The sequence below is a fragment of the Mastomys coucha genome, unplaced genomic scaffold (genome assembly GCF_008632895.1).
Source record: "Mastomys coucha isolate ucsf_1 unplaced genomic scaffold, UCSF_Mcou_1 pScaffold11, whole genome shotgun sequence".
Lineage (NCBI taxonomy): Eukaryota > Metazoa > Chordata > Mammalia > Rodentia > Muridae > Mastomys > Mastomys coucha.
In genome coordinates this window covers 7,694,820-7,715,473 of record NW_022196893.1, presented here as the reverse complement: position 1 = coordinate 7,715,473, position 20,654 = coordinate 7,694,820, and the positions used below count along the sequence as shown (strand labels likewise).

The following is a 20,654-nucleotide window of genomic DNA, read 5'->3' as shown; positions in this document are numbered from 1 at the left end:
ACCTCCATAGCCAATTGATTTTCAGCAAAGGTGCCAAGGCCTTTTAACTAAAGGAAAGAGCACTTTGACATACGGGGACAGCAGATAGACCCATGCAGAGAATGAAATTGGATCACTGTGTTAGTCGTGTACAAAGTCGAGGGCATGGTAGTACACACTTGTAATCTCAACACAGAATGTAGAAGCAGGAAGCTCAAGAGTTTGAGGCCAACCTGGGCTACATAGCAAGATGCTGTCTCAAAAACATACAAGTCTTAAAGGAAAACACAATAAGTAGTTTATTTATTGAGGAGGATGTGAAAACACTGGGAGCCTTATATAGTTGTGGTGGGATGTAAAATGGTTTGGCTGCTATGGGAACTAATTTGGCAGTTCCCCAAAAGTTTAAACATTGCATTGCCATGTGACCCAGAAAGTTAACTCTTAGATAAATACCCAAGAGAATCAAAGACAACAAGTTTTTATAGTCACCAACACACTGCAGCTTGGCTTTAAAATATTTACTTTATGGCAGTGCAAACACGCACAAATACACCCAATAGAAACCATATTTAGGTTTTGATCTTAAATAGCAATATGTAATACTACACACTCTGATTCTGGGGGCAGCAGCAAGACTCAGGTGCCAGTCAACCTCACCTCCATGAAGGTAATCCCTATTTTACACTGTACTGTGTCATTGAGCTAGGATGTGCAGAAAGTGTATTAAATACATTTCCTCCTTAAAATGGTATTCCGGAAAACCTGGCGTCCTTGTATAAGACCTTGCCACCGGAGGCAGAGGGGACGAGAAAGTAAAGCAGTGGAGCTAGGGGTCCACAAAGTCTCCTAAAACAGCAGCAGCAAGAACTGGTGCTGGGAAGGAAGTGCAGAGCTGAGACTTCCCTGCAGAGAGCAGTTTTCTAGGCACATGTTTTGCCATGAACCCTTGGATTTTGGGGGGAAGGGGTAGTTTTGGGGTTTGGTTGTTTTGTTGGTGGAGGATTGGGGTGTTGAAACAGGGTTTCTCTGTGTAATAATAGCATTGGCCATCCTGGAACACCCTTTTTTTCATTGTTACTGCATAATTGTAGTTTTGCCATTATTAAGAATCATAACGTAATTATTTTATATAGGCCCCCAAAGAAGTTCTTGATCCATAGGTTGACAGCCACTGTTCTAGAAGGTCTAAAAACAAACACAGTTTACAGTGTTGGGGAGATGGCTCAGTGGTTAAGAACATTGACTACTCATCTAGAGGACCTGGGTTCAATTCCTAGCACCCACATAACAACTAAAAACAGTCTATAGCTGCAGTTCCAAGAGGATCCAGCACCCTCTTCTGATCTCTCAGGCATGCCATACATGTGATGCACAGATAGATGTGTGGGCAAAAGGCCCCCAGAAATACATACACATTTTCAAAAAAAAAAGAAGAAGGAGAAGGAGAAGAAGAAGAAGAAGAAGGAGAAGGAGAAGGAGAAGGAGAAGGAGAAGGAGAAGGAGAAGAAGAAGAAGAAGAAGAAGAAGAAGAAGAAGAAGAAGAAGAAGAAGAAGAAGAAGAAGAAGAAGAAGTAGAAGAAGAAGAAGAAGAAGAAGAAGAAGAAGAAGAAGAAGAAGAAGAAGAAGAAGAAGAAGAAGAAGAAGAAGAAGAAGAAGAAGAAGAAGAAAAGGAAGGAAGGAAGGAAGAAAGGAAGAAAGGAAAACAATAACTAGCTTACTTGGACATGGTGGCACATACCTTTAAAAGGAGGAGGCAGAGGCAGGTGGACCTCTGAGTTTAATCTGAGGTCAATCTGGTTTTAGTGAGTTTGAGGCTAGCCAAAACCACATACTGGAACTCTATGTAAAAAAATGAATAAAATCTATGATACTCTTGGTTGTGTCTGTCTGTCTGTCTACCTGCAGGGTCTCTGTATCCCTGGCTGCCTGTGTCTCCTGAATACTGAGTTTAAAGGTATGTGCCACGATGGCCAGAATAGTGGATTCACTCTTTTGTTGCTGTTGTTTTGAGACAGGGTTTCACTAGGTAGCCCCTGGCTGTCCTGGGACTCTCTATGGAGACCAGATTGGCCTTGCCCAAAGGGTTCTCCTTTCTCTACCTCCTAGAGCTGGCACTCCAGGTGTTCGCACTCACATCTGTGTAGACTCAGTCGTCTCTTAATAAAACACTCATTAAGTAATGAATGGCTCAAGCTAGAAAGTCCCTTCCCTATTGCCATATCCCTATTGCCATCTACTCCAGTGACATTCCATCTTAGTCAGAGCCATCAAACCCAGCTAACAACCTGTAAGCTATGGTTGGACTTGAGGGATTTGGTCCTCACTCTTGACCTCACTGTGAAGACCACTGTATTGTTGTGTGGTTGCTTTCCCCTTGGACGTGTGACCGTCTTCCTGTGTCAGCCCTCCAAGCATTAGATTCCAGGTGACACTGAACTGTATCCCAAGTTCTTAAAGGTTGTTTTAGAAATAACATATATAGACGCTGGAGAAATAGCTCAGTGGGAAGACCACCAGGGTTTGGGTCCCAGCACCTACATCAGGTAGCTCCCAGATGCCTGTAACTCCAGTTCCAGGGCATCCAGCATCCTCTTCTGACCCCTGTGGACACCTGTACACACATGGTGCACATACATAAACTCAGGCACACACATACAGATGAACATGAACTTCACAGATATGCTAGGTACAAACCTGCACTTAGCTCTTAGGAAGCAGAGGCAGAAAGAGCCGGAGAACCGACTTCTGTGAGTCCTCCTATCACTGCCACATGGGCATCACGACATGCACACGCAGTAAATTTTTTAAACTTTGTATGTGTGCCTATGGTGTTTCCTTTTACATGGGGGAAGGTAAGGAGTACCTGGTGCTTTTATATTTTATATACTTATATTCATAATATATTGATCTATATTAAAAATGTAATATAATGGTATATCTTATTTAATATATACACTTATTTTATATATAATTAATAATATTAAGTGTTCTTTATTTTATATCTTATTCTATTTTTAGGTAGAGCCAATAGAATTTGCTGAGTGTGATCTGAAGAGGTAGCTGAAGGATGCTCAGAATCTTGTCCTGAGCGAATGGGCAAGCGGAAAGTGCATCCTTGATGTGTAGAGTCCTGGACAGGACAGGTGCTTCTTGCTGGTCTTCAGCTCCTATGCAGTCCTATCAGCTTGAGGCTCCCCTAGTCCGTCCATAAGATCGGGGGTTCCCTGCTCCCACTGCTTCCTCCTCAGGGGTGAGGCTAGCAGTTCCGTATATCTGCCTCTTTCCCTGCTCCAGTCACAGCAGTCCTTCCTTGGACTAAGTGTGCGTTGTTTCAGATTGCAGTACTGAGAAGAAGTTTTCTCCCACAGATCACTTTTCTGAAGATTTGGAATCACGGGCAGAAATACCAACAGTCATTCATTGGTGATGTTTCTCCGTCTCCTAAGTTTGGAGGGATCTCTGATGAACTATCAGAAAGTGACTGGAATGTCTCTGAAGTTGAGAGCCTACTCCAGCCCCTCTACTGGTAGGGAGACCTCACACCAGTGACCATTTCCTCAAGAGTCCCTTAGAGGAGAAAGGTCTGATTTGTAATGGTTTTGACAAAAACTTCAGCTTGAGCCCAAGTCCATTAGTATGTCAGGGAATCTCTACAGAAGAGAGGCCACATCCACACTACACCTCAGAGAACTTTCAGCACGGTGGAGACCTAACTGGCCAGGAGGAGGAGGGGCTTCCTACAATTGAAAGACCACTCATATGTCCTGAGTGTGGGAAAGCACTCAGAGGAAACCTTGACCTTGGTCAGCATCAGAGAGCCAACTTCAGTGAGAAGTCTTCAATGTGTTCTGAATGTGGGAAGTCCTTTAACCAAAACTCTGTTCTTAAAAACCACTGGCAACCTTGCCTACCTGTGAAAGCCTACCGGTGTGGCAAGTGTACAAAAGTCTTTCTGGGACACACAGACTTTGATAGTCATCAGGTTCACCACCACATCAGTATTATGTGTGTAATCAATGTGGAAAAGCCTTCAGCCAGAACTCAAGCCTTAAAAAAACACCAAGAGTCTCACATGACCGAGAAACCTTGTGAATGCAGTGAATGTGGCAAGGCTTTTAGGCGGAGCTCAAAACATTCTGAAGAATCCATTCTGAAGAAAAGCCTTATGTATGCAGTGAATGTGGGAAAGCCTTCAGGGGGAGCTCAGACCTCATCCAACGCCACAGGATTCACACAGGTGAGAAGCCGTTCCGAGTGCACAGAGTGTGGTCAAGCCTTTAGCCAGAGTTCATACCTCAGGAAGCCTCAGATGGTTCACACTGGAGAGAAACCTTATGAGTGTAGTGAGTGTGGCAAAGCATATAGCCAGAGTTTTAGCCTTATTCAGCATCGGAGAATTCACACTGGTGAGAAGCCACATGTGTGCAACGTGTGTGGGAAAGCCTTTGGTTACGGTTCCGTGCTCAGGAGGCACCAAGTCGTTCTCGCGGGAAAGGAGCCCTACGGGGGTAGTGTCTGTGGGAAAGCCTTCAGCCACAGCTCAGCCGTCATCCAGCATCAGGGCATTGCACACTGGAGACAAGCCCTATGAGCGTCCGGAATGTGGGAAGCCCCTTCAGTCGGAGTTCTAACCTCATCCTTCACCATCGAGTCCACACTGGGGAAAAACTTTATGAATGTACCGAGTGTGGGAAAACCCTTCAGCCAGAGCTCAACCCTCATTCAGCACCAGATGATTCATAACGAGTTGAAACCTCATGAATGTAACCAACGTGGCAAAACCTTCTACCGAAGTTGAGTGGGGCAAGGGCTTCAGCCTGAGCTCACATCTCATTCAACACCAAATAATCCCCACTGGCAACAGGCCTATCAGTGCAGTGACTGTGGCAGAGCCTTCAGTCAGCGTTCCGTCCTAATCCAACACCAAAGGATTCACACAGGAGTGAAGCCCTACACCTGCCCTGCCTGTGAGAAGGCTTTCAGCCAGCGGTCCAAGTTGGCTGAACACCGGTTGATTCATGGAGTAGCCTGCAGACTGGGAGGAGCAGAGCTGAGCCGTTCCTCTGGTTCTTCTGGCCTTGTACCCAGACGGGTACCAGTTCACTGCAGTCCAGCTGCCACAGAACCCAGGGCCTCCTTTGGAACGCCCTTCAGGGCTCTCCTGCTGTTGCTGCTGCCGTGTGGCCTCTCATCTGCACTCAGTCATAGGGAGTGAGTTCAGACTCAGTGTCCGTTATTGATAGTTTGTGTGTGTAAGACTAGGTGAGGGGTTTTCAGTTTCAGTTGCCATCTTCCCTGGGGTAATACAGCAGTTGCGGTTCCGTCCCACCCGCCATCTTTCACCAGAGCTTCCTGCAGTCCTGTGTTCATTATATCTTGAGTCAGGTTAGCGTCCTCCTCACTGCTCTGCTGAGCCCCAAGCCGAGTCCTCCAGCTTCTGTGTCTCGGGAGCAGGACCCCAGAAGTGCTTTCTTCATGGCTCGGCTCTTCCACCGCAGGTCCCAGGCCATCTTTTCACACAGGTACCCAGCATCAGTTTTGGAGTACTTCCTGTTCCGTCTCAGACAGTCCAAAAATCCAGAAGTGAGCTCACACTAGTCTATTGGAGGATTTCTAGCACTTAGATGAAAGCCAGCATTCGTTAGGAACTTGTGAAGCTGTTTCCCATCTGCCAAAAGAAGTCATTTCCCTTTCCTCTGGCAGAAGGGACACATGGCTCCATTGACATACCTGTGTCTGCATATGAAAGCTCATTCCACCCTCCAGGCTCCCTCAGCCCCTTCTCAACAGTTGTTACACATATCAAGGCTCCCATGCTAGCCTCCTGGCCTTTCTCATCTCCCACCCCAGCTCTCTAATGCCCCCACAACTCCTGTTGGTCTCATTCCCTCTCCCCACCCCACCCCCCACTACCCTGGCCCCATGTTCTCTCTTGCTGTCCCCATCTCCTCTGTTCTCTCTCGCTCTCTCACTTCCCTAGCCTGGCCACATCCAGGCTGCTTGCTCTTTCTCTAAGCTCAGGACTCCTACAGATACCTCTCCATAGTTTCCCTTTCTTATGCACAATAAAATCTTCATCCCTAATAATGGAGCTGTCATGCTGGCAGTTTCATTTATTTATTTATTTATTTATTTATTTATTTATTTATTATATGTAAGTACACTGTGGCTGTCTTCAGACACCCCAGAAGAGGGCACCAGATCTCGTCACCAGATCTCATCACGAATGGTTGTGAGCCGCCATGTGACTGCTGGGATTTGAACTCATGACCCTTGGAAGAGCAGTTGGTGCTCTTAACTGCTGAGCCATCTCTCCAGCCATGCAGTCAAACTTCTATGAAGACAGATTAGACCTGGTATGTGCATTCTTCCTAGTTTTTAGAAGCCTGCCTTAGGCATTTTCATTCACAGAATATTAGACTCTCAAAATCACAGGGAGAGGCTCCAGAAACACTCATGTAACTAACTGTCTATATGGCTGGGAATCCCACCAGCGGGCAGAGGGGAGATGTCAACTTCTCTGTTTAACCCCTCTTTGATTTGATGGGGTGTCCAGTGCCACCGTGGTCACCATTATCAGTGGTTGCTGCCCACTGACAGGAGAGTGCAAGACATGGACCTATAACAGAAGGCAGCGGAGAACTCAGGGTTTCCCATGACGTTTGAGTAATTAAATGTGTCCACTCTGGCTATCGTGATTGTATTGAAATTTTACACAGAGAAGTGTGTGCACAAACACATTCAGAGCTCCCCATTTAAGGTTTGGGTTTTTTTTTTTTAATCATATACTTCTATAGAGTTTTGTTTTGTTTTCTGTTTTTTGCTTAGTCTGAGCAACAGGATGGTACACTGTTAGTCAGCAAGTGGCTGACTAACATGTTTGTGACATGCTTTAATCTCTAAACTTTATTAATATTGGGACAATTTTTTCAGTGTTTTTCTAGGTACAAAGTAGAAATGTTTCGTCCCGTTCCAGGATACAGCCTTCTGCCGTGCACACCTGGCTGGTTTGCCTCCCCTCTGGACCAGTTAAGGCTACTTTCCCAGTACTGCCATGTTTGGAGCACACTTCTAGTTACTGTAGAATGTCCTTCACCTCGGGTTTGTCCTGTGTTTCCTGATAACGTCAGTAGGAACCCCCAAAGAGATGTATCTTCACCAGGAAGTCCGAAATGTTTTCCCTTCCCAGCCATGTTACTCTCATTACGCTTTACCTGTTTGAGGGTAGGAGGCACACACATGCCACAACACGTGTTGGAGTCAGGACAACCTGTGGGGGTCAGTTCTCTCCTACCATGAGTTCTGGGGGTTGAACTCGGGTTTGTAACACTTCTGGAAAGCACCTTTACTCGCTGAGCCATCTTTAGCCCCAGTGAGGTTTACTCTTTGTAACTTAGATAAGATGATAATTTCTGAAGCTGGGCTTCGTGGCTCATGTCCATAGTCTCAATACTCAAAGGCAGAGGCAAGCAGGTTACTGCTGAGTTCAAAGCCAGTCTGGACTGGAGGGTGAGACTCTGTCCTAGTTAGGGTCTCTAGGGATACGATGAATCACCATGACTAAAAGCAATTTGAGGAACAAAGAGTTTATTTGGCTTACACTTCCGCATTGTAGTCCATCACAGAAGGAAGTCAGAGCAGGAACTCAAACAGGGCAGGAACCTGGAGGCAGGAGCGGATGCAGAGGCTGCAGAGGAATGCTGCTTGCTGGCTTGCTCAGCCTGCTTTCTTAAAGAACCCAGGATCACCAACCCAGGGATGGCACCACCACATCTGGTGCCCACAGAGGCCAGAAGAGAGTGACAGATCACTTGAAATAATCGGTGTTACAGACAGTTTTGAGCCACCATGTGGGTGCCGGGACTCAAACCTGAGTCCTCTGGAAGAGCAGCTAGTACTGTTAACCACTGAGCCATCCCTGCAGCCCCAATATTTATTTCTCAGAATATAAAATTCTGGACACTAAGCAAATTCAAATTCAGTTAAGTGAAATAGGATAGGTCAGCAGTTAAACATGAGCTGAACTATAAAGAGCAAGCAGTGTGGCTCAACTGGAGGCGGTGGCGGTGGGTTTTGTTTGTTTGTTTGATTTGGTTTAGTTGGTTGATTTTTCAAGACAGAGTTTCTCTGTATAGCCTTGGCTGTCCTGAAACTCACTCTGTAGACCAGACTGGCTCAAACTCAGAAATCCACCTGCCTCTGCCTCTCAAGTGCCAGGGATTAAAGGTGTGCACCACCACCAATTTTTAAATTGTGTCTGTGTGTGTCTGTGTCTGAGAGAGAGAGAGAGAGAGAGAAAGAGAGAGAGAGAGAGAGAGAGAGAGGGATTGATTGAGTGCAGGTGCCCACAGAAACCAAAGGAGTTGGATCCCTGGAGTTAAAGTTACAGGCAGTTGTGAGTGCTAGGAATCAAACTCAGATCTTCTGGAAGATATATGAATGCTCTTAATTCTGAGCCACCCCACTAAGCCATTTCAGCTTTTTTTTTTTTTAATTTTTAGTCATTACTATTTCCTGTATGAGTTTTGCCTGCAAGGTATATCTGTATACCACCTGCATGCATGCAGTACCCATAGAGACCAGAAGAGGGCAGCAGATCCCCTGGAAATGGAGTTACAGTAGGTTGTGAGCTTACATAGTAGTGTTGGGATCTGAATTCTGTTTTTTTTTTTTGGAAGATCCAATGCTCTTAACCACTGAGCCTCCTCTCCAGCCTCCCTGACTCCATGTTTTAATGAAGGCACTAGCGTCAGACTGCCTCCTCTTTATGAGCCCACATGTAGAACAGTTGATAAGAAAGCCTGGGCACGGGCTGGTGAGATGGCTCAGCGGGTAAGAGCACTGACTGCGTTTCCGAAGGTCCTGAGTTCAAATCCCAGTAACCACATGGTGGCTCACAACCACCCATAATGAGATCTGACATCCTCTTCTGGGGTGCCTGAAGACAGCTACAATGTACTTATATATAATAAATCAATACATCTTTAAAAAAAAAAAAACTGGCTGCCTCTGGGGCACACACTTTAAAAATCCAAGAACAAAAACCTGGCTGCTCCATCACCCTGATCCACAAGTTCTGGAGACCAGGGAGATGTTCTTGCTCCCTATCTCCATTTCCTTCCTCCGCCAACCCAAAACCATGCTTTTTGTGTAGCCCCAGCTGTCCTGGAACTAGCTCTATAGACCAGGCTGGCCCCAAACTCACAGAGATTGGCCTGCCTCTGCCTCTGCATTTATTTTGTAACAGAAGTAACCAATACAATTAGAGAAATAAAAATTAAAGCCATAATGGAGGGTGGGATCCGGTGCAACTAAATGGTAGACCATATGCTCAACATCCAAGAGTCCCTGACTTCAATTTCCAGCAGAGAATCTGTGTGTGCGCGGGGCGGCTAAGGGCCAGTCTGAGGAGCCATCCACTACGGTATTTTTGTTGTTGTTGTTTTGTTTTGTTTTTTTGAAAAGGCTTCTCAACAGAACCTGAATCTTGCCAATGACTCTAGACTGGCTGGCCAGCGAGCCCTACATGGATCGGCCTTTGTTCTGCCTCCCCTGGGCTGGGATTACAAGCAAGCACTATTACACTCAGGCTTTTAACGTGGGTACTAGTGATTACACTCAGCCTCGGGCACGTTCGGCAAACAGACTGTTTGTATCCCTCTAGCCCTGGAATAATTCATTTTTTAAAAGACTGCTTATACCAAGTGTAGGTAAACACAAACAGCAACCGGAGTAGTCACACACTGCTCGTCTAGGGAATGTGATGATGAAGAAACACGGACAGACTGTCAGTCCCTTCAGAAGTTAAACACATACTATACCGTAAGCTAAACCCAAGCAGCCCGAGTCAGCCTGATGATGGGTTCCGGATCAGTGTCCAGCGGCCCGACCACAGGGAAATGGCTAGAGGGCAAGCCCAGATCGATCTTGGCGGAAGTGACCGAAGGCCCTCAGGAGAAGAGGGTCCGCAGGGAGCGGGCGAGGCCGGGAGGCACTCGGACGTGCAGGGGCTGCGGGCGCCGCTTCCGCTGCGGCCTCAACGAGCAGGCGCGGCCCGGGTCAGAACGCGGTCTCTCTAGGCACAGCGGAGGCCTCCGCTCTCGGTGGCCCCGGGGCGCAGAGCGGAGTCCAGCAAGAGGAGCAGGAGGCGGGCGCACCATCCGACCCTCGGGCGTCCCGGTCCAGGACTGGGGGGTGGGGACCTGGGGGCGGGGTCCCCTGAGATTGACGACTGCGCAGACGGGGCGGGACGGCCCCTTTGTCTTAGGGAGCCGGAGCCGCCGCCACCGGGCGAGAGGTTGCGGCAGATGGTGAGTGGCGCTCTGTCGGCTGTGCCGGACCCTCTCCTTCATCCGCACCCAAGCTCCGCGCCCTAGCGTATGCCAGCCCTTCCCTCCGATGGATGGCTGTGGCCGGACTGCTGACCCAGGCCGCACCCTCCGGTCCCTTGGACCCTCCAGGCCCCTCCCAGGACCCCTCGCGGTGGCTCCCGCTAGCCTGGTCCGGAGTTTGGATGGTTCTGATGTGCATACGGTTTCTTACTGGTTGGTTAATTTGGTTTGGCTTGGGCTGTGTGTGAGGTTTTGTCTGGTGAAATAACCGCGTCCCAGACTGCCGTGGAAGTCCTGGGTTCGCACGATCCTCCCCAATAACCCGGACTACAGTCAGGGCCACCATACAGCATTTTAAGTCAAATGCACGGTCTTTAGCATCCTCCGCAGCTAAGGACATTTCTTGTCAAACTGAAGGTGCTCTCTGCTCTGCTCCACATAGCTCAGCTTCTTCTTGGATTTGTTTTATTTTTCTGCGGTTGCTCTCTTGTTACTTTGCAAAGGCCCCTTTTAATGGATAACAACTTCTGTAACGTGACATTTTCTTGTTTAATTTTTTTATATGTATTTATGTGCTTTGCCTGCATGTGTATCTGTACTGTATATCATGTGCATGCCTGGTGCCAACGGAGGCCAGAAGAGGGCATCAGGTTCCCTGGAACTGGCTGTGAGCTGTCATGTGGGTGCTGGGAATCTAGTGTGGGTCCTGGAAGAAAAAAACGTGCTCTTAACCGCTGAGCCATCTCTCCACATTTATGGCTCAGTTAGACACCTGAATCTGGATGTGCGGATAAGTGTGTTGTTATTCCTAGCTCTGGGAGGAGACACGCAGGTCCCTGGGGCTTAGTAGCTTACTTGGTGACTTCCAGGCCAATAAGAGACCTACCGTGTTGCCCCACAAATGGTGAACAGCTTCTGAGGAATAACACCTAAAACTGTCCTCTGGCCTCCATGTGCTTGCTGATGTGTAGGTACACACGCACACACAGAAAAACTGTGTACAGTAATTCCCCCTTGTGTGTGAGAGGTGAGGTATGGGCACACTTGTACATTGGATGTAATCTCCCCCACCCATAATAATTCTTTTAAATGTTACTCTGCCTAGCACCCTGACAGTGAAAGCACAGTGACACTGGAAGCCGTTTCCTATGGATCTTTCTAGAATAACTGGAAGCAAGCTCCACCTCTGGTGCATGTGGACATTCTTGTTACTAACATAAAAGGAACGCCCCACTGAACTCCACTACACAGATGTCTAAAGCTGAGTGCATATCGATTCTGTTACTTTGCACACTGGGAATTTCCTTGTAGGGGACACAGAGAAGTGGAATGGGGCTAACCCCTGGGGCTTTCTTGCATACAGATGTTTCAATCTCCATTCTCACTTAATATTTCTGAGGTGGAAAGCTCTGCATTTGTCTTTTAGCTATTTTCATTCCTGTTCAAATTGATCAGATTGTATTCTTTTTCTGTATATCAAAAACACACTTCCCTATGTTTTTTTTTTTTTTTTTTACTCCATTGAGGAGGTATCTTCTTTGATTTTATTTACTTATTTTGCAACTAGAAGGATTTTGTTGTTGGTTTTGTTTTATGGGCAAAATATTTTCCATTAAAGTATTTTGGCTTTTTGCTGTGTTTTAAGGGGCTTCCTTATTTCAAGATTATTTTACAAATAATCTGATTTTTGTCTGGTACTTGTAAAGTGTTGATTCTATATGGAATTTATTTAGATAAGGGATGAAGTTAGAATCCAGCTTTGCTTTTCTCCCCCTAAATTGTACCCATTGATAACATTTTCCACTATGCATAGGATACTTTATCTTTCTGTTTACTTGAAAATGCACTTGTGTCTTACACTAAATTCTTCCCTGTGCTCGGGCCTATTTGGGGAGGGTTGTTGTGGTTCTCAGATGTGTCTATTTTATTTTGTGTGTATGGGTGGTTTTGCTTGTGTGTATGTATGTCTATGTACCACGTGTGCCTGAGGAGACCAGAAGAGGGTGTGAGATCCCCTAGAACTGGAGTTACAGATGGTTGTGGGCCTCCATGTAGGTACTGGGAATTGAACCCAGGGTCTCTAGGAGAACAACTATCGTCTCTGCCCCTATTTGGGGAGTTTCGGGTGGTTTTGATGTACATAAGGATTTTTTGTTCAATTGCTTGGTTGGTTGCTTGCTTTTTGAGACAGGGTTTCTTTGTGTAGCCCTGGCTAGCCTGGAATTAGCTTGTAGACCATGTGGATCCTAGGAACCACACCCCGGTCATCAAACTTGACAACAGGTGCTTTTCCCCACGGAGCCATCTTGCCTGTCATCTTTTAGGTCCCCATGTCTACCGGTGCCTGACTCTGCCTGTCCTCAGTAGACCAACCCTGTGTTGGTATAGATATCTGGCCCCACGGCCCATACTCATTCTTCTGGATTCTTCTTTGCATCTGTTATTCCTGTAAGTGCTAAAGGAATTCTATTCAGATTCCTGTTGCATTCAAATGGAAATTGCATAAAGCTGTGCTCATATTTGGAAAGTGGGCCTCTGAGAGGAGTGAAACATCTTCGGAGTCATCCTCTCCTTCCTTGTCGACATGCCCTGTTCTTCAGAGACAGCTTAGCCTGGGTTTCCTGAAAGCTATACATGTCTGACATTTTATTTAAAAAAATATAGGGTGACCCTGACTTCCTGTCCCCCACACCCTGGTGGGTCATGATACCATGATGCCCCCCCACACCCTGGTGGGTCATGATACCATGATGCCCCCCCCACCCCAGTGGGTCATGATGCCCCCCCACACCCCGGTGGGTCATGAAACCATGATGCCCACCTCTTGTCTTCCCTTTTTCTCCTGAGACAAGGTCTCCCTATGTAGTTCAGTCCAGCCTTTTACTGAGGAGCCTTCTGCCTCCACCTTCTGAACAGCTAGAATTACAAGGGAGAGGAACCGTGCTTAGCTTCCATTTCATTATCAAAGAGCTAGATGCCTGAAAAGATGTATCGTATAGTCTTGTTCCTCGCTTTGTTCTGGTTCCATCCACCTTCAGTTGCAGGCCTGTCTCACTATTGTAGACTGCTCCTCAACACTTCAGAAGACTGCGCCCATCCGCTACAGGACCAGCTCTGTCAGGGGAGCTCTCAGAACCCCATCTTCCCCAGCCATTTAGTTGTATGAAACACCTGTTTATCCTAGTATGTTCTCCAGCACCCACCCACAACCCAAGTGTTCCCTTCCCGTTTGAAACAAGACATTGTTCAGATCTCAGACTCTATGTTACTCCAGACTCAGTTCACCCATAGTAACCACTGTTCAGGCTTGTGTTGCCAGTTCAGAGGTTGAGCTTTTGCCTTGTCAGAGTGCAAGAGGATATCTAAGCCAGGCGGTGGTGCACACACCTTTAATCCCAGCACTTGGGAGGCAGAGGCAGGCGCTTTCTGAGTTCGAGGCCAGCCTGGTCTACAGAGTGAGTTCCAGGACAGCCAGGACTACACAGAGAAACCCTGTCTCAGGAAAAAAAAAAAAAAAAAAAAAAAAAAGAGGATATCTAAGACTGACTAAAGGGCCCCCGCCTGGGGTTTCCCATAGAAGTGTGGACCTTGAGTAGGCCATCCACTTCCCACTCGGCAGGGAGTACTTCTGTGGGAGGCAGCTTGGCTTAATGCCTACAGGTCCCACTTGAGCTGTATGACTGCCTAGAGTCTAGAACATGTCGGGCCCTGGAAAAGTACTGTCCTGGTGAGAAGGCATGATCATAGGCCATGGTCAGGGTGAGCCAGCTGGCAACCAGAGCCTTTCACAGGCTCCCCAACATCCAACAATAAGGACCCTGATAGTCTAGGGAGTAAAAATCGAAACTTTAAGCCCTTGGAAAACAATGGATACATGGGTACCCTGCTTAGAAATCCTTATCATTTTTTTTTTAAAAAAATTATTTATCTTCATGTGTGTTCATGTGTACCACCTGTGTGTAACAGCCAATAGAAGCCAAGAGGAAAGCATTAGATCCCCTAGAACTAGAGTTGTGCACAAGCCTGTGTCCTCTGGATGCGCTCTTAACGCTGAGCCACAGAGCCTGGGTCCTCTGCAAGCGCTCTTAACGCTGAGCCACAGAGCCTGGGTCCTCTGCAAGCGCTCTTAACACTGAGCCACGGAGCCTGGGTCCTCTGCAAGCGCTCTTAACGCTGAGCCATCAAGCTACCTTTCTAGGCTACTTTTTTTTTTTTTTAAGATTTATTATTTTATTTATAAGAGTACATTGTAGCTGTTTTTAGACACACCAGAAGACAGCATCAGATCCTATTCAGATGGTTGTGAGCCACCATCCTATGGTTGCTGGGAATTGAACTCAGGACCTCTGGAAGAGCATCCGGTGTTCATACCGCTGAGGCATCTCTCCAGCCCAGCATCCAGATCTTTGAATTTCAGTTTATCGGAACTCATAAAGATATAATAGCCTCTGGCTCTCCTTACCATTTTTTGAGTGGGATTTCCTGACTAAGCCTAATAGATGGGACAGGCCCAGGAGCCATATGTTTGCTCAGGACTCTGTACTAAAGAATACCAGTGTTGCCAGGCAGTGGTGGTGGTGCACGCCTTTAATCCCAGCACTTGGGAGGCAGAGGCAGGCAGATTTCTGAGTTCGAGGCCAGCCTGGTCTACAGAGTGAGTTCCAGGACAGCCAGGGCTATACAAAGAAACCCCTGTCTCAGGAAAAAGAAAAAAGAAGAAGAAAAAAAAAAAAGAACACCAGTGTGAGCACGGGGAGACGGGACAAAGCAGGACTATGGTGGCCTCAGCTCCTTGGATCTCACCTTGGCATGCCTTACACTGACTTTATATGACAAAAGGCCACCTAGGAGGCCAGGATCGGTTGAACCAGACTCTCATGTGTTCTGTCCTCTTTCTCAGCCCCACTGGATCCCCTGATTTCTGTTGTCCTCGAATTCCAAAGAAACCAAGATGGCAGCAGCCGGACTTCTGCCTCTGCCAGCAGCACCCCAGGTGAGTGGCCCCAAAAGCTTGCTCAGTGGCTTAACTAAAGCTCCCATAGTCCTCCTATGGCCAAGCAGTCTGAATGGCACCACCTCTCCTGAACTCTATCATTTCTGCCTATCGAGCTCACGGGACTCCCAGGGGGCCCTCACCAATCTCCCACATCACATGTAATGCCTGTCAGATGTTTGGTTACCCAAAATCCTGTCATTCCAGGCCAAAGTGACCTTTGAGGATGTGGCTGTTCTGCTCTCTCAGGAGGAGTGGGCCCGCCTGGGCCCTGCTCAGCGGGGCCTCTACCGAAATGTCATGATGGAGACCTACGGGAATGTAGTCTCACTGGGTAAGGCCCCATCTGTGTATCTTTGTGTGCTGTACTCAGGTGGGGGTTTCCCAGGGGAGGCAGCTGCTGGGAGGAGGAGGACGTGGGGCAGACTGATCCTGAGGCTTGCTTGTCTCCCACGTGTTCAGCTCCAACGGAACTGTTCATTTTCAAGTGCCTGTTGTAGCATGGGTTGAGGGAGTAACTTAGTAAATACTTTGTAACTAACACAAGGGCTTCCCTCCTCATGAATAGGACTTCCAGGATCTAAGCCTGTTGTGATCTCCCAGCTAGAGCGAGGAGAAGATCCGTGGGTCCTGGATGGACAGGGAACTGAGCTGAGCCAGGGCCTGGGAGGTGACCACTCAGGTGAGTAAGGAGAACGGGTACTGTTTTCACTGACGGTGTAACTAATTCAGACTGAGCCACCAATGGAAGAAGCTTCAATTGGTCAGGGAAGGGTCAGTCATTCTTCCACTGACAGAATGTCACAGACTAGGAGGTAGAGGGCCAGGCAATAGCCCATAGGAGAAAGTGTGGGGTAGTGGGTAGACAGGGTGGTAAACCTGGGTATAAAGGAGAAAGGACGGGGTAGCTGAGCTGTGTGGACGCCCGGGATTTTGTCACTGCTCAGGAAGACCATAGGTGGCCACCCAGGCTCTTAGTGGGAGGTTTGGGTTCTGATGGTTACTTGGTGATTGAGAAAGTCACAAGGCACTTTAGTATAGAAGGGATGTTTCTCAACCCGATACTCAAGGTGAAGGGATGAAAGTTCATCTCAGTTAGAAAAGAATTCATCTCCCCTAAGCCACGAGGTATTGTACTGAGGCTCCATGTATGAAATACAGCAAAGTTTAGAATATATACATAAGAATTGGAAGGGAAAGTATTTTTGAAGTTTACGTGATCTTTAACTTAGAAAAGAGATTGTTATCTATATATGAATTTAGAAATAGGTAATAAAAATAATTTGTATTTTTGTTGTTGTTGTTTTGTTTTGTTTTTGTTTGTTTTTTGAGACAGGGTTTCTCTGTGTAGCTCTGGCTGTCTTGGAACTCAGAAATCCTTGAACTCAGAAATCTGCCTGCCTCTGCCTCCCAAGTGCTGGGATTAAAGGTGTGTGCCACCACCGCCCGGTTCATGCTAAGTTTTTTTAAGGAAGACTTTTTATTTTGGAATAATGTTTTTGTTTTTTTCTTTTTTGTTTCAGAGGCAGGGTTTCTCTGTGTACAAGCCCTGGCTGTTCTATATCTTCACTCAGTAGACCAGGCTGGCCATAAACTCACAGAGATCTATCTTCCTGTGCTGGCTCCCAACCCCTGGGATTAAAGTGTGTGCCACCACTGCCTGGGCTAAGTAGGCATAATTCTTAAGGGGAAAATGGCCACACTGAAACCCAAAAAACAAAAACAAAACAAAAAAAAGAAAGAAAAGAAAAAAGAAAGAAAGAAAAAGTTAAGGTCTGCCATACCCTCCCCCATACTGGAGGCCAGTACATAGCACACCAATTCCCAAGTTCTTTGCTATTCTGACATTTAGAAGGGAATAGTAGAAGCAGAAGCTCTGATGCTGTTCTTGCCTGATCCTGGCCTCTGGGTAGAGCTTACTAGATTTGTACTTTACCCCAAAGTTATTGGTCTCACTGGTACTGGCCAGAGATCCTTGTATGTCCTTCAACAAGAGTGAGACATCTGGAGTTGCAAGGTGGCTCAGATGGTGCTTGACAATACAAGCCTGGAAGCTTGAGTTCAATCCAGAATACACATAAAGGATAGAAGGAGACCTCCGTTGTTCTCTGAGCTCCACAGGCACACAGTGGCATATACCTACACACACACACACACACACACACACACACACACACATACTTTAATTTAAAAAGTAAGGATTCTCTTCTTATATCTTCTCTGCTATGAGGCTTCCTGTCCTAGGATATCAATCAAGTATGACAACTCATTCGGGGAAGTCCACAGCCAAGACCCTGGAAACAGTGGCTAGGGCTTTAAGGTAGGCTTCCTGAGCCCGGCCAGTAGGTTGTTTTAGGGTAGGCAGGCATCCCGAGCCCGGCCAGTAGGTTGTAGGCAGCTATTGGATACGCAGGAGCTTCTAGCACTGATGGGGCAGGCCACCATCCTCTGCAGCAGGACAATTTAATGGAAACCTGAAGGGACTAACTCCCTCTGCCATGTGGGGTTATCCTCTTTGTTCCTGCTAGGCCTCTCCACACTATGGCCTAGTATAGCTGTCTCCACACGAAGCCTTGATGTGAAGACACCTTTAAACTCGAGATATGAAACATGGTTGTCCCCAGTGCTCACATAACACACATGGTCTGCCTTAGAGCCTGTCTCTCCATTCCAGAAAGCCTTCCTCACTGTTTACACTGCCACCCGCACATCTCCAACCTAAATGTGGTCCAGGTTCCCATGTTGGGATTGTCTGTCTCTTTAAATATCCACCCTACCGCCTGCTACACAGTGCACTCTCCACACAGAACTGTCTTCCACAGAGGTGACCATCAGCATCGGCACAATATAGGAAGGAAGCCGTGGGTCCCAGGATAGAACCCTCTGACCTGCTCAAAAGCTTCCGACTTCCCCTGCCAGCCCCAGGTCCTGCTTCACTGCTCATGTGCCGTTGCCTACAGCTGATGGAACCCGGTCCTAGCTGCAGGGAACACTAGGAGCGCTCCCACTATCTCATGCATTCTGCACAGGGCTGATAAACTGATGCCTTCCCCTCTCACTATTGCTTTTGATTTATTGAAAGATGTTCCCTTTGGATCTCACATCGGAGACTGTGCAGCCAAGCCAGCATTAGGACTGTACTCAGCAGTTTTGTGTAGTATTAACCTTTTGTTGTTTTTATTTTGATTTGGGTTGTTGGGGTTTTTGTTTTGTGTTTTGATTTAGGTTTTTTCTTTTTTTCCTTTTTTTAAAAAATTTATTTATTTGTTTTTATTTGGTTTTTGGTTTTTCAAGACATGGTTTCTCTGTGTAGCCTTGGTTTTCCTAGAATTTGCTCTGTAGACAAGGCTAGCCTGGAACTCAGAGATCCGTCTGCCTGTGCCTCACAAGTGCTGGGATTAAAGGCATGCACCACCACCACCCGGTTGGGTTATTGTTTTTTTTAAAGTAGCCCTTATAGGTAGCCTTGCCTGGCACCGAATTCACAGCCTCTCGCCTCAGCCTCTCAAGTACTGGGATTATTATCATAGGCTACCCACCATCCCGACCTGTGTTAACCTTTTCATCTTGTGCTTCAGAATGCAAAGCCAAGGAAGAGAACCAAAACACAGACTTGAATGTACAACCGTTAATCTCAGACGAAGCATCAGCGACTCTGAGAAAGATTGATGAAGAACATTACAAAACAGAGCCGAACTTCTGTCCAAAGCCCGTTGGCCCTCAGAAGGCTGAAGTGTTGAACCCTAGTGTACCAGTTGCTCGACCCCAGATGGCTCCCAGTGTTGAGAAACCCTATATATGCATTGAGTGTGGAAAGTGCTTTGGTCGAAGCTCTCATCTCCTCCAGCATCAGCGAATACACACTGGGGAGAAGCCCTATGTGTGCCACGTCTGCGGAAAGGCCTTCAGCCAGAGTTCTGTCCTTAGCAAGCACAGGCGGATCCACACAGGCGAGAAGCCCTATGAGTGTAACGAATGTGGGAAAGCCTTTCGAGTGAGTTCTGACCTTGCTCAGCACCACAAGATACACACAGGAGAAAAGCCTCACGAGTGTCTGGAGTGTGGGAAGGCGTTCACCCAGCTCTCCCACCTCATCCAGCATCAGCGGATCCACACCGGGGAGAGGCCCTATGTGTGTCCCTTGTGTGGGAAAGCCTTCAACCACAGCACGGTCCTGCGGAGCCACCAGCGGGTGCACACTGGGGAGAAGCCTCATGGGTGCAGCGAGTGCGGGAAGACATTCAGCGTGAAGAGGACGCTGCTGCAGCACCAGCGGGTCCACACTGGGGAGAAGCCCTACACGTGCAGCGAGTGCGGGAAGGCCTTCAGTGACCGCTCCGTGCTCATCCAGCATCACAACGTCCACACCGGGGAAAAGCCCTACGAGTGCAGCGAGTGCGGCAAGACCTTCAGCCACCGCTCCACGCTGATGAATCACGAGAGGATTCACACGCAGGAGAAGCCCTACGCCTGCTACGAGTGCGGGAAGGCCTTTGTCCAGCACTCGCACCTCATCCAGCACCAGAGAGTCCACACCGGAGAGAAACCCTACGTGTGCGGCGAGTGCGGGCATGCTTTCAGTGCGCGCCGGTCCCTGATCCAGCACGAGAGAATCCACACAGGCGAGAAACCCTTCCAGTGCACCGAGTGTGGCAAAGCTTTCAGCCTGAAAGCAACCCTCATCGTGCACCTCAGGACCCACACGGGCGAGAAACCCTACGAGTGCAATAGCTGCGGCAAAGCGTTCAGCCAGTACTCGGTGCTCATCCAGCACCAGAGGATCCACACGGGAGAGAAACCCTATGAGTGTGGCGAGTGTGGACGCGCCTTCAACCAGCACGGGCACCTGATCCAGCATCAGAAAGTCCACAAGAAACTGTGACCCCTGGCCGTCAGAAGCCCGCGCTTAGGACATGCACAAGACCTAAACAACCTTCCCCCAGGAGGGAATTCTGTTAACTCTGCAGAGCCTCCCTTTGGTGACTTGGTTACAGTCCCATGTCCCTCCTGGGGAAAAACTCAGCAAATGTCTATTTTCCTCAACATCTTCACGTTAAATTGGAGAGGAATCCTATAATTGTAGATACTGGTAAAGACTGGCATAATTCTACCTTTGTCTATTTGACATGAGTTAGTTTATTGAAGCAACTGAAAATCTATAAAGCTAAAGCGTGGGAACTATTCACATTTCAAATGAAGTTTCTTTTCTTACATAACTTCATGACATTCCTAAATGTATTTGATCATTCTAATAATATTGTGCTTAAATTTAGAATGTGAAATCATTTTCAGTGTCCTTTTAAAACACTTAAGTGCTATGTTGATAAAGTGATATTAAAAAAGCAAAA

At 47.4% G+C, this 20,654-nt stretch overlaps 1 protein-coding gene across 3 annotated transcripts; it reads left to right on the top strand.

Moving 5' to 3' along the window:
* Window positions 1–10,002: 10,002 nt before the first annotated feature.
* Window positions 10,003–20,654, top strand: Znf250 (zinc finger protein 250). 3 transcript variants are annotated; one of them, XM_031348000.1, is made up of 5 exons: window positions 10,003–10,292; window positions 15,214–15,306; window positions 15,514–15,640; window positions 15,875–15,988; window positions 18,885–20,654. In XM_031348000.1, exons 2-5 carry the CDS (start codon window positions 15,265–15,267, stop codon window positions 20,186–20,188), a joined length of 1,587 nt encoding a protein of 528 aa, XP_031203860.1. In that variant the 5' UTR covers window positions 10,003–10,292; window positions 15,214–15,264; the 3' UTR covers window positions 20,189–20,654. The 3 variants fall into 3 exon arrangements, with proteins under 3 accessions (XP_031203860.1, XP_031203877.1, XP_031203870.1); XM_031348017.1 differs by lacking the exon at window positions 10,003–10,292 and adding an exon at window positions 10,355–10,526; XM_031348010.1 differs by lacking the exon at window positions 10,003–10,292 and adding an exon at window positions 11,906–12,761.